The sequence below is a fragment of the Haplochromis burtoni genome, unplaced genomic scaffold (genome assembly GCF_018398535.1).
Source record: "Haplochromis burtoni strain Fernald_Lab_line unplaced genomic scaffold, NCSU_Asbu1 Contig_159, whole genome shotgun sequence".
Taxonomy (NCBI): Eukaryota; Metazoa; Chordata; class Actinopteri; order Cichliformes; family Cichlidae; genus Haplochromis; species Haplochromis burtoni.
In genome coordinates this window covers 1,063,778-1,076,964 of record NW_024582520.1, presented here as the reverse complement: position 1 = coordinate 1,076,964, position 13,187 = coordinate 1,063,778, and the positions used below count along the sequence as shown (strand labels likewise).

General features: G+C 39.5%; 1 protein-coding gene across 2 annotated transcripts in view; it reads right to left on the bottom strand.

Moving 5' to 3' along the window:
* Nucleotides 1–13,187, bottom strand: part of aff2 (AF4/FMR2 family, member 2) — a 213,120-nt gene that overhangs the window by 91,711 nt on the left and 108,222 nt on the right. For both annotated transcript variants that reach the window (XM_042225097.1, XM_042225096.1), the window contains exons 5-7: nt 6,966–7,010; nt 2,854–2,940; nt 691–727 (exon numbers count right to left, since the gene is read on the bottom strand). In XM_042225097.1, the coding sequence (XP_042081031.1) occupies nt 691–727; nt 2,854–2,940; nt 6,966–7,010 (169 nt within the window). The remainder of the gene's footprint in view (nt 1–690; nt 728–2,853; nt 2,941–6,965; nt 7,011–13,187) is intronic.

Genomic DNA, 13,187 nt, shown 5'->3' with positions numbered 1-13,187 from the left:
GCTAAAAGAATGACCTTAACTTAAAACATCTTTCTTCTGACTGGCTCAGTCATTCATTTGAGAAATGAATGACAAAGCAGCAGGTGGGTGGGGCTTCTGTTTTGTTAGCTAGAGCTGTGCTATGACCATATAAGGCCATCCCTGCTTCCTGACATCACACAGAGCCAATAATAGGGGGGAAAAACCTCAAACTCAGCATTTAAAGTGAGTCTGAAGAGCTTTTAAAGCAGCGTGATTGTTTGTGCATATGTTGACCTCACTGTCTAAACTTCGGTTGAGGTTAACATCAATCCTCTAACAGTATTTATATGACAGAAAACGCAGGAGATCATACAACTGCTGCCGTGTGGACGCATTTTCAAGAAAGAGCTACTTTTTAAATGTTATGCATGAATTAATATACACTGTGACAGAACCTTTTACCCTCATTAATCTACTCTAATGTGATGCTGTCAGTTCAAACACAAGCCCCCGATTTCCACTCATCACGTTTGTCTGATTACTTGTTCAGATGAACCCAGGAAGTTAAAAGCAAAGGTTTTTCCGACTACCCTCCTCCCGTGGCAATGATTTCATTTCAACGTCAGCTGCCTTTCTCACATTCCTCCTGGGTGGCGTTGCCTTTAATGGCCTCGGCAGCATTAATTATCGCAGAGCTCATACGTGAGTGTTTACGCTGGGAAAACTTACTCTGGGTGTTGTAGCCCGAGGTCACATGCTGTGACTCCTAGAGAGCGGGAGAGAAGGAAAGAGAAAGCCAGAGGGAGACGAGTTGAATGAATAAACCAACAGATGTCATTATTGATTTCACAGCAGCACAAGGATGCCATTACACAGAATTCAGAGCCTCTCATCTCCCCGCGTCGACGCTCCTCCTCATTCTTAAAACTCACTGTGACGCAGGATTAGTGTGAGGCTGGAGGCTGAAGGCGCCACAACAGTCCTTCCTAATTCATTAAGTACTCAGTCAGACTTACTGCCTCTGTGTTTACATTCCTACTTCACCTCACACCAACACCAATGAGGCACTTTGCATATTAAGAGTAATTCATAAAAGCATGAGGCAAAGAAAATCTGTCTGCTGTTTCAGGGAGAATTGTTATCGTCACCTCAGAGATAAATGTTCAAATGCTGCTTCTTTTAATGTGACAAATCTTCTAGATATTTATATTACAAGGCGTCGTAAATCTTCCCTTTTTTGTAGCGGCGGGTGAAACTTTGAACATCGATCTTCTGAAATCTTCAGTCTGCTTTTATTGTGCCTGAACGTCACTTTTCAAACATGACAGACAAACAGTGCAGGTGAGGATACAGAGTTATTTTGCTGATGACATTTCTGTAGGTGATCTTTGTTTCCTTGACTCTTCAGCTGTGGCTGTTATCACTGTTCCTGTTAAATACACACTCAGTTTTCTTGTTTTTGATGAACGATTAAACGATAAAGTGGAAAAGCGTTCAACTTGAAGTAGTTTTTATCTTATTTATTCATTTCTAAAGTCTAAGTGATCTGCAGATCCTCAACTTTTTTCTTTTTTTATTCGACGGATGAATTTGTTCTGTTGATTACAGGCTGGCTGTCTTGAGCTCTGAGAGATAATTGAACTGGTGAGTCAAACACAGAGGACGCCGTTGGTGCTTATTAGCGGTGTTCACCTGCGGTCCTCTGCTTCACAAAGTAAGGAAGACCACGCCGTGTCAGCGGTGGAACAAAGTCTTTTCAGACTGTTTTGCTCTTTTCCTGACTGAGGGATTAAACATGTTAAGGGACAGTAAGAATAGACGGTAATAGCTAAGTTAATAAGAAAGTATTTTGTTGCAAAGTGAATAACTTTGCATTAAACTGTCAGTAAGTTTAATTACAGTGATTAGGTGGAAACTTTGAAATTCGCCTGATTTGCTGATGTTACTTGAAAATACTTTTTTATTACTGCCGCCAACGAGGTGATGATTTTGGTAGACTTTCAGTCTGTCTGTAAACATGATAGCTCCAAAACTTTTTGAATTAATTATGATAAAACTTTGTAGGGGTGCAGAGCGGGGTCACGTTAGCAATCCATTAAAATTTGCCTTTCATCCACAACTTGTGCATCAACTTAATGATTTATTGGTAAAAATCTGACAAAAAGCCGAACAAAATGAGAAACTATGATTCTTACAATTTATACCAACAAAAACCAAAGGTGTTGTTTAACATGTGGAAACCTTTTTTTTTATTATGGCTGATCTGACAACTTGATAGATGATTTTAAATATAAATAAATAAATAAATATCTCTACTTTTAAGATTAGGCATCAAACTTTCCTTTTTGATAAAGCATATAGTTAGGGCTGGACCAGGTGACCCTGAATCCTCCCTTAGTTATGCTGCAACAGGTGTAGGCTGCTGGGGGATTCCCATGATGCACTGGGAGTTTCCCCTTCACTCACTATGTGTTAATAAACCTTAACACAGTAATTTCATTGGCTGTCATTTGTGCCACTGTGCAGAATGAGCCAACAGTAATGTGATTCTATCCCAGCATCACTGCTGCAGTAAATTTGTGAATCAGAGCTAATGAGCAGACTGAAGATTTTCAGTGACAGACTGCAGTTAGTGTTACTGCGCCCCTCCAATAAGTGTCACAGTATAAGTAAAGGTTTTTCACGACTGCATTGCATCTTTTTCCACCGCTCGCTGACTCACGCTTAAAGTGAAAATGATCAAGGCCCAAGAACATGATAACAACTTTGAAGCAAGCATGCATCAGCAGGCGTGTCATTCGGAGAGAATGTACACTATTACGGATTAATGTGAGCCACTTTGAATTTAGTGATGAAAGGTTTTGGGTGTAGTAGAAGAAAAAGCATACTAACCTTGTTTGGGATGGGAAATTTGGTCTGATCAGCTTTCCCAGGAGTGTGTATGGCTGTTAGTGGAGGAGGCCAGGAATGGGTCATCTCCTGAACACACAAACAAATTTTTAAATATATTATTTTAAACAGATATTCATAAGTAGCAGAATTTCTGTCATTATAACCAGCTAAATAAAGGATACACAGCTTGCACTTGTGTTGCCTTTACCTGGTGTCTAATCATGATAAAGTTTAGCCCATTGGAACAAAGGGGCTTGCTTATGCAACATCTTTGGTGCAGTGGAGTGGAGTCAGCATTCAGTCAAGGTTGTGCTGCACCAGCACCCAATCAGGGTGGGTTCAGTATAAGTTTTAGTATAAACTGGAAGGCGCTTAGGGAGTTAGTGACCCACCAGGGATTGGTGCAAATGCAGAGTTGGTGATTTACCAAAATAAAAGCTGACTCCAGTCGGCTGCATTTCAACAGAGCTGCACAAGGCAGCAGCAGAAGCAGCAGCATCCCCTTTCAATTATTCTAATCACACCGTTTTCTCAGCTGAATTCCAATCTCAGTATGTAGAAGCATCAATTAGTTAACAAGATAAACATATGTGCATGAGTGGGTGGGTGTGCTGGAGCTTTATAATCTGTTAGGTACTGGCTGTTTTTATTTCTCACAAACATTGGAAAGGAGGCACATAGAAGGCTGAATATGGAAAATTACCAGATAGATTTTCTTAAAGCTTTGATTCCCTCCTTGATGTCCTTTGTAACCACCATCACCTGAAAACTGAATTCTTGGTAAATGTGTTTTAATGACCAATAACTTCTTTTTCTGTGACATGTGTTTAAAATGGTTGGTAAAGTCATTAAATCCATTTTTTTACATGCTCATTTCCACTCACACAGCCACCGTGCAGCAGGTCACGATGTCAAAGGGCCAGAATTTTCCCATCATCCATCTCTTCACCCCCCTTGGTAGATGAATGCTATTCATCAGATGACACATGAGTCTGGGAGGACGTATGTGTGTGGGTAAGGTTGTGTGTATAACTGAGCTACACATTAATGACGATACTTGAGCATGAGTGTGTGGCTGTGTTTTCCCTCTTTATAATCGTAACGCACTTGGCCTGACGACATATGGTGTGTTGCTAGGTAACCGCTCTCTGACATCATTAACATCATTGAGTCCATCCTTGAAGAGTTCCTGTGCTTTCACAGACAGGACAGCTGTTTTCTCCTGAATTTGTGTTTGCATGTGTCTGTAAATGTGATACTGCAGCCACTGCGCGTGAGTTACTCAGTCTGTCATAGTTAAACGCAAATGGTTTCCCAGTTATTATCAATTTGTCATATTCTCCATTATCTACATCTATTACGCCCCGACACAGACATGCAAAATGTACATTTATCCACCACCGTGCACTGAAAACACGACCGACCTCGCTCTCTCCTTTCGCTCCTTCTCTGTTTTTTAATAAAGAAGCAGAACAGGGCACGCTGCGTGCTCCGTGTTAGATGGATAATGTGGTGTGCTTCACATCACCAGCTGTTTCTCTCTTTTGCCTTTTTTTCTCTTCCCATCTTTCTGTTAATCTTTCAAGTTATTCTTAAATTCATCTTTCCAAAGAGCCTCTTTTAGATGTTTTCTGGCAAACATTTTCTAATCTGACCTTTTTATTCTTCGGTGTAACCAAAGGTTTGCAACTTGGTATAAATCTTTTAAATTTCCATTCATGAAGGCGTCTCTTGATTGAAGACTTTATGCATGTACCTCCTTGATAATGTCACTTTTGTTTTCTGTGGTCTTTCAGGCCTTTTGCTGTCGATGAGCTACTCTGCCCTTCTTTTTAAGAACATATTATATATACACACATATCAATTGATTTTTCCCAAGTTTTCTCTAATTGGTTAACTTTGTTTCTTGTCCAAAAATATGCCAACTGTAAATTACAACAAGCTAGCTAGTTTTCTTGGCTTGCGTCATTCCAAGGTAAAGCTAGCTAGCTAGCGTCTGACTCACAGTACACATGTAACAATGTAGATATGGTAGGAACAAAGAGGGAAAATGGAGCCATTAAATGTAAAAATGTAATTATCTACATACACATATATCATCATAATCATGGCTTCTTGATATTAGTTTACTTTTCTAATTGGCTAGGTTTAGGTTAATGTTAAAATCAGACAGCTCAAATATCCAGTCTTTAAGTCTGACATCATTAGCCGTTTCCGGGTCCAAACTCCGCTTCAGGTCCCAAAGTCAAACGAACACTGGCGCAACACTGAGAGTTACAAACTGTCCAAATTCTTTCATCTGTAATAAAATGATCAGCGTTCTGCTCTACCAGGTGTAACAATTAAGTTCAACATCCAGGTACCCATGAAAACAGAATTTATTAAATTTAACCAAGTTTGAAGTTAGCTCGCTAGTTTCTCCCTAAACATGATGTTCTGACTGAGGAATTTCTGAAGAAATGAAGACGTACAGCTCTGCTATCACTTCCAACATAAATGAAGACAGAAAACTAAACAGCAGTGACGTTTGTAGGGTTACTGAAGTTTGGCTAGCTGGTATATAATGATGTAAATGGTAAATGGCCTGTATTTATATAGCGCTTTACTAGTCCCTAAGGACCCCAAAGCGCTTTACATATCCAGTCATCCACCCATTCACACACACATTCACACACTGGTGATGGCAAGCTACATTGTAGCCACAGCCACCCTGGGGCGCACTGACAGAGGCGAGGCTGCCGGACACTGGCGCCACCGGGCCCTCTGACCACTACCAGTAGGCAATGGGTGAAGTGTCTTGCCCAAGGACACAACAACCGAGACTGTCCAAGCCGGGGCTCGAACCGGCAACCTTCCGATTACAAGGCGAACTCCCAACTCTTGAGCCACGATCGCCCCATACTATGCTACGTGGTGGCTAGCTACACAGCTATGTTAGCATAATATAAACACATTAGCACTTTTTTCCACTGATAAAAGTTAAGGTGAGGGTTCCCGATGGTTAGGGACAAATGCAATCATTATACAATTCATTTAAACATTTTAATGGCAGGAACAGCTGGTTTGCCTACAGTCCCCTTTTGGCTCATTAATGATGTATCTTTAGATAATGCTTCTTGTTTATAGTGAACTTACCATAAGCTAAAACATTAGCATGGATATCATAGAGCTTGGTGCTCCAGTGGTTCAAACACTGTAAAAAGTCAATACCCCTCAGAAGGGTTGACTTTACTGTACAATATCTCTGATGCACACCGTTACCTTGAATTGTGCAAACATCCACGACAACAATGTTCCTGTGACAAACATCTTGTAGCCGTGTCATTACAGAGAGAGAAAAATGAAGTGCAGGCCCCGTGCTCCGATTCACCTCACCTCACATTTTGAACTCCTTGATCTTTCCACTTGACACAGCTAAAAACCACAGACTGAATTCAATAGAGCACCAATATTATCGACAAAGGCATTTCATGCAGCTCACAGCAGCCTATCTGTCACACAGCCTGTTGACCAGCCTATTGATTTGTGGAGGGGGAGGAGAGGGAGGGGGCTGAATGACAGAGAGGAATGAAGAGGGAGGAAGACAGACACTGAGGGAGAAAGAGAGGGCGCACCAAGTGCAAGAGAGGAGAGACGGCGAGAAGTGAAAGCGGTAACTTGACATAAAGAAGTCAAAGACGGTCCCCGTCCTAATCTTCTGACTGGCAGTGAGGGAAGATTAGCGAGGGAAACATTTTTGTTTTGACATCACTCCCAGGAAGAGACAGGAGAGAGAAACTGTGGGAAAATGTATTGCTGTGTGATTTTGATTACATGCAGCTAGAAAGGAGGAAGAAAGAACGGGTAAAGGAGATGATAGGTCTGTGGAAAAGATGTCTGTATGATGTCATCCAAATAAAAGGACTTGTGTAATCATTGACCTAAGCCAACAGATTGCTTTCTCTTCTCCCTGCCTGCCTTGTAGTCCCCTTTCTTTTCCCTGTCCTTCCTTTGCAAAATCAGACTCTGGAGAGGGACCAAGCTCCTTGTGAACAAACAGAAAACAGCTGATAATCAGTGCAATTACTGTGCATGCGTGTGTGTGTGTTTGTGTGTGTACCCAAGCAACGTACCCGCAGAATCTCTTCAACACAGCTGGAGTCGTTTGGTAGGCTGACCTGGAGAAAACAAAGGAAGACAGAGAGATTGACTTCAGCACTATTTATAGCGACATTACATTGCACGGGACACAGCGGGGGTACAGAGGTTTAAGCACCAAAAACAAATAAAGCGGATCCATCCACAGCGCAATTACGAATCACCGCGGACTTACACGGCACATGCTACAATGACACCTGTGGCCGATTTACCATTCAAACTCAACGAGAAGGACTTCTGAAACAATAGCTCACTGATTTCACAAAGATGTAAACAAACAATGCATTCTCATTTCTAGCTGCTGTTGGTTTTTTTTTAATTGTTTTGATTTTATTGTTAGTTAGTCAATTTAGCTAACATTTTGAAAATCATTTATCCTCACTGGTTAATGCAACATTACTCTTGCAGGGTTATACGTTGCCATCATGTCTCCCCACGACCTTCAGTAATGTACATAATGTTTGTACTGTAGTGAAAATTCTTCGTTATCATTATCCTGTATCGTTTTCACTGCAGCTTCTTCAGCGCTCTGTAAATTGTTAGAAAATGATTATTCTTGGTTGACAAAGTGTAAGAGTGCTCTGATGGATTGATGTTTTCAGATTATTTGATCAGCAGCAGCTGGCGGCTGCTTTACCTCAGAAGCAGTAAGGGTCACACGCTGCTTCATTTTTGATTGTCGACTCAGTAATAATGGTGCAATATGTCATACACTGGTGTTCATGTGAGGGTCAATGAAGTTTTTTTGTTTTTAAAAAAAAAAAGTGTCCTGATATATAAAACTACAGTAACAAAACACCAGAATATAGAAAAGCATTGCAAAGGACACAAAAACAACACAGCAGTGTTTTTGGGGGAGACAATAACAGGATGGAGCAGCTGTGGAAGTGACAGAAAACTAAACATGCGAAGGACTAACATGGTGCAGGGTAGTGTATGTTTTAATCACATGATTTATATAACACGGTAGGTGCATGTTTGTTAGCTGTTTAGCTGTTATCGTGTCACTTCTGCAGCTGTTCCCTGTCATTACTGCGAGTAACACTTGTAACATTTTTCCTTGTGTGTTTCTATTTGCTGGTGTTTTCTTAAATTGCAATGTGTTTGACCTTTTGAGACTGCCTGTCGCTCACATGGTAGCTCAGGTCACCTACTAACTGGAAGGTTGGTGGTTTGATCCCAGTCTTCTCCAGTCTCCATGCCAAATATCATTGGGCAAGATGCTGACCCCATGTTGCTCTTGTGTGAATGAGGCAAGTTGTGTAAAGTGCTTTGAGTGCTCAGATAAGTGTCAGTCTCACAGTGAAAATAAAACCTTAACATCTCCTGTTTTATGAGGTTTCCTCAAATTGGTAAATTCCTAATTTAGTGAATGTTTGAGTCCACTGAATACAAACATCTTGACTCTAAGGCAGAGAGTGGGGTATAGCTGAGTGGATGGTGGATGAGAAGGCAGATGGTGTGACACAATTCCACAGTTCTACTTTTAGAAAATGAGTTTATAAGAATGTGTTTATTTTATTGTAGGCAGTTATGTGGCCCTGTTCACAGTGAGTGCTTTGTTTTTATACCTTCTTCATTTTAATGTAACTAATACGAGGCATTTAAAATCCATCCTAACTTTCCATTAACAGTGTGAGTCTAAAGGGGATTTGGTATGTGGGTGGTTCAGGTGTTAAAACCTAAAATCAGGAAACACATGAATTAAAGAGCTGTTGTCAGATTTCCAGGTGATCATTTGGGTATTGTCCAAACAGCACTTGTGCTATAGATTTTTAAAGAGCTGTTGACAGCACATGTCTAGCTACCACTGAGTTTTAATATTTGCAAACTCACCCCAGTGCATAGAATTTATGACTCTTGGCATTCATAAAGTCTAGAGGCCAACCTGTGAGCCAAAACATTATTGTACATATGCACTAGGCTGCAAAAGAGCAAAATGAGACCCCAGAGACAGAAAAGGTTTTAGCTAAAACGCTAGGCAAGATCAAATTTAGAATTTTATCAAAAGCAAGATGTTTGAGTCTTGCTGCAGCAGAGGAAACAACACAGAAGGACTCCGAGTACAGCCTTACTTTCCAGCGTGTGAACTGGTATGCAGCTTTGGTATGTATGTAATCAAGCTGGTTAATTATGTTCTTTTTGGTCTTGGATGGAAAAATCAGTCATTAGCGTATTTGGCTAACAAGCTTGCTACTTATGTTTGAAATCAACATTTTTAAACTATTTGTTCTTTTTGTAAGTACATATTTTTGAAATAAAATTAGAGTAGACACCATAAACAGACTTTTTAACTTCCAAGAAGGGCTTTTATGATTGTATACAAATGCCTTCAGTGTCTGGTTATGGTTATTCCACCCACTGTGGTTCAATCGCTTTCAAAACATTCATACTTTTCGGAGCATTCATTTAAAATTCTCTCATTACAGATGTAATTTTCAATGAGTCTTAATAAAGTCAAACCATTTGTGCAGTGTTTGTCTAAAACAATGTGATGCACTGTAGTCGTCCACCCTCCTTGTTATGAGCGACTAACTTGTGCAGAGGGTAGAGAAAAGATGTTTTGAAAAATTAGTTATTTCGGTTTTAAAATTCAAAAACAGCCATTAAATAGCTGTGGTTTGGCCTGCATCGTGTGAACCACGGGGCCATTTTAGCTCCACAATTCACTGGACTGCTTCGAGGTTTGAGGATAAAGAAAGAGGCTGTTTGAGCTTAGACATACGCACACTCTGATTAACCAGTTCAGTGGCTGCGCGCTGCTAATCTATGTTAACATGCGCCCTTGTCCATAAAGTCGTCCTTTGTTAACAGGAGTCATCTGCACTGAGCACTAAAGCAACATTGCAGCAGATGCCTGGGATATCACTGCAGACAGGTCCGGCATTTCAGAACGCTCCTAAAAACCTAAATAAAGTATTTGTGTCAAACCACACACAAACATTTCTGAAGCTAGAAGTCTTTGCTTTTTCAGATAAGCCAGCCCTACTAAGAGGTTTTTTCCCTGCTCATTCCAAACAAATTATTATTGTCGCTTTTGGAAAAACACAACTTTGTTTGCTAAAAAAGACAAGAAAAAAAATGTCCACTGCCAAATTATTGCCTCACAAACAGTAATTGAAAAGAAAATCTGTCTGGGTCAGATCTGGGCTCAGATCAGTCCAGCAGACGGGCTCATTAAAGCAGAAAGAGTGTGAGGAACAGCAAGATGAAGGCAGAAAGACTGAAAAGCTCAGAAACTCTGAGGCAAATTCACTGCAGAGCTCTAACATATTACATCAACATAACCTCTGTTACACACCATTACTAATAGCACTAACACGAAACGAGGAGCAATTTAGTATAACCGTGATGAGAAGGATGACATCATACTCTGCCTTAAATCACTGACTGTTAAAACAACAAAAGGGACTCTGGGCCGACAGGCTGGTTGAGCTCACCAACGAAGTATCCGCTTATTTGTATGTTTTCTAGACATGAGCTGTTCATCTACATCGACATGTTAATTCAACAGTGAGTCAAGAGGAAACCAGAGTGGGAGGATGAAGATGTGTTTTTCCCCCAACAAAAGTCCCAAGGCCACTTTTTACTAAAAGAAATCTTACAGACTTCTAGACAATACGAAGCAGATGTGCTACATTTGTATCATGCGATAAAAAGCCAACAGCTGGATTATTTCGCTAATGAAACAACGTCATTACCATCAGAAGGCAAGCACACGAGGTCTTGATTTACTGTAGATTACAAAGTGGACACGAGATTTCACTCACAGTGCAACAAACCTGAAGCATCAACATGTCTTGAAATTCTCCAGGGACCCGGCAACAAACTAATTATTTGACCCAGGGTGATATCTGGCCTGGAGTTGGACAGCCCTGGTCTAGGCCACACACAGGATGGACGCCTTGCAACTACGTGAAATTGCACTGAAATTTTTTGCATTCTGCAACTGATTGCAAATAGTTGTGACTGCTTTAGATTGCAAGGCCTTTGCACTGGTTACCTGACGGGAGGCAGAAAAATCGAATTTTTAAATGCAGACAGATTGTCAGCATGCAGCACTCAATGTGAGTGAGTCTATGCCAATGAGCAACTCATCTGCCACATGACTCGACTCAACTGGCTGCCAAATGTTTGTATGTTGGTTATGTTCATATAAAAGCAAGGTTGCTGAGGATACTCAATGTTTAATTAACTTTAAACACTGAGAATTTGTTTTTCTAAATATTTTAACATGCAATTTTGTCTTCAATCAGTCCTTAGGGAAATATCTGCTTCTCTAGCTTGCAAATGCCCAATTTATGTCCAAATGACAGTTTGTGTTCTTCAGTGAGCTTCAGGTAACGTACAGATGGTTGATTAGAGCTGATTGCCAGCCAAAAGTTGCAAACTGCAACGTGGAAATGAAGCTCATTAGATTTGTGAAAGCGAACCAAGAGAGTAATGTCGAGGGTTTCAAAGTTCAGAAAACGAGCTGGAAAACACTAAAACACTTTGCAGAGATGAGAGGAAAAGCACAGTGACTGATAACTGTCAGCATTAATGACCCCTTTTTTGGTGTTATTATAAAAATAGTATACTCAGAGTGTAATGCAGTAATGGTAGCACAGGTTGAATTTGTTTAATGACTCAAAAAGAAATGCCAGCAAAAAAAACCAAAACAAAAAAACGGAAAGAAAACAAAGAAAAAGACGGCTGGTTAAAAGAAAGAAAATCCGATAGTTTAGGAAGAATTGATTTAACCACAGTTTTACTTTGCTGTTCAAGATCAGTGGTGTGTTTAGTGTGACAGTACCTGGCTTCCCATATGGAAAACAACTAGGAAAAACTTATAAAAGACTTGCATCAGCTTTAGCTTGCTTCATATAGAGGATCATACAAGGCTTACGTGATTTACTCATGAAAGTGGCCACTTTCTCATTACTTTCATATATTGTTTTAGTAAGTATCCAAAACATGCAAGTTTCATTTATATAATCTTTCAAGGGATCTTATATCTGTTTTGACTCTTGTATGCTTTTCATACAAGTTTCACACAAGACAGATTCAAACTTTATAAAATGTATATATATCTTTTCCATATGTGATACTTCTGTATATTCTGCTAATGGTTTCACTGTATTTCACCCTGAAATACACCTCACGAATCATTGTCACTGCTTTGCAATTACACAGTTCAAACTGCTAATCACACATTGTCAACTATAAGGATAGAGCTACATTAACAGCAGTTGTGCTTGTGTTATAAGGTGATATCATTTAATATCATTTAATTAGTCATTTTAGTACTACTCATGGTGGCTGCTGCCATGACAAATTGTGATGTTTGCGGGGGAAATTCTGATTTGGAACTCGGAATTTCCTACTTCCCGTTTGAAATTGGACGCAGCATATAATGTAAATGACAAAGCACAGAAAAATTAGCCGTCACTACAAAACAAAAGACAAGTATACACAGAGGGCACAAACACATAAACAGACACAGGGAACACAGATTTACAACCTTCAGTACGATACTTTCAATTCTGTCTTTACTTATCTGACTATGAAATATTTTCAGTTTTAGTTTTTATCACATATTATTACAATATTGTCATTTAAATAGAAGATATTTGTGTTGTTATATTAGATTTATTGTCCTATTACTTTATTTTTTTTTCTTGTTTAGTTTTGCTATACTTTATGCTTTTAAGTTGCCCGCTATAACGCTGAAATTTCCCAACTTATGATTTTTTTTAACCTTAGCTTACCTTACTGTGTTATAACCCTAAAGTATTATCTGATCTTCAACACAGCACTGAAACAAGAATATCACAAAAAACAGCAACATGTCACTACAATAACTCAAAAACTTCAACAAAACTAGAACAGCAATAAAATACAAACACGAGCCAAAATACACAAAAAACACAAAAAACTAAAGGTTTAAATGAGAATCCAAGACACACACAAAACACAACAATGCAATGCCACGTATACCGGATTTTTTGGACCATAAGGTGCACCGGATTATAAGGCACATTAAGTGAAAAAAACACAGTCAGATAAGTCAAACTTTACTTAACTCATTCTTCTTGCTTCCTCCACTTCCCTACAATTGATTCATTAATGTTGAATTCTCTGTCACATTTTCTCATTTTAAACATCTGATATTTTTTATATGCTTAATTATGAATAAAACATGGTTTTATGAGAAA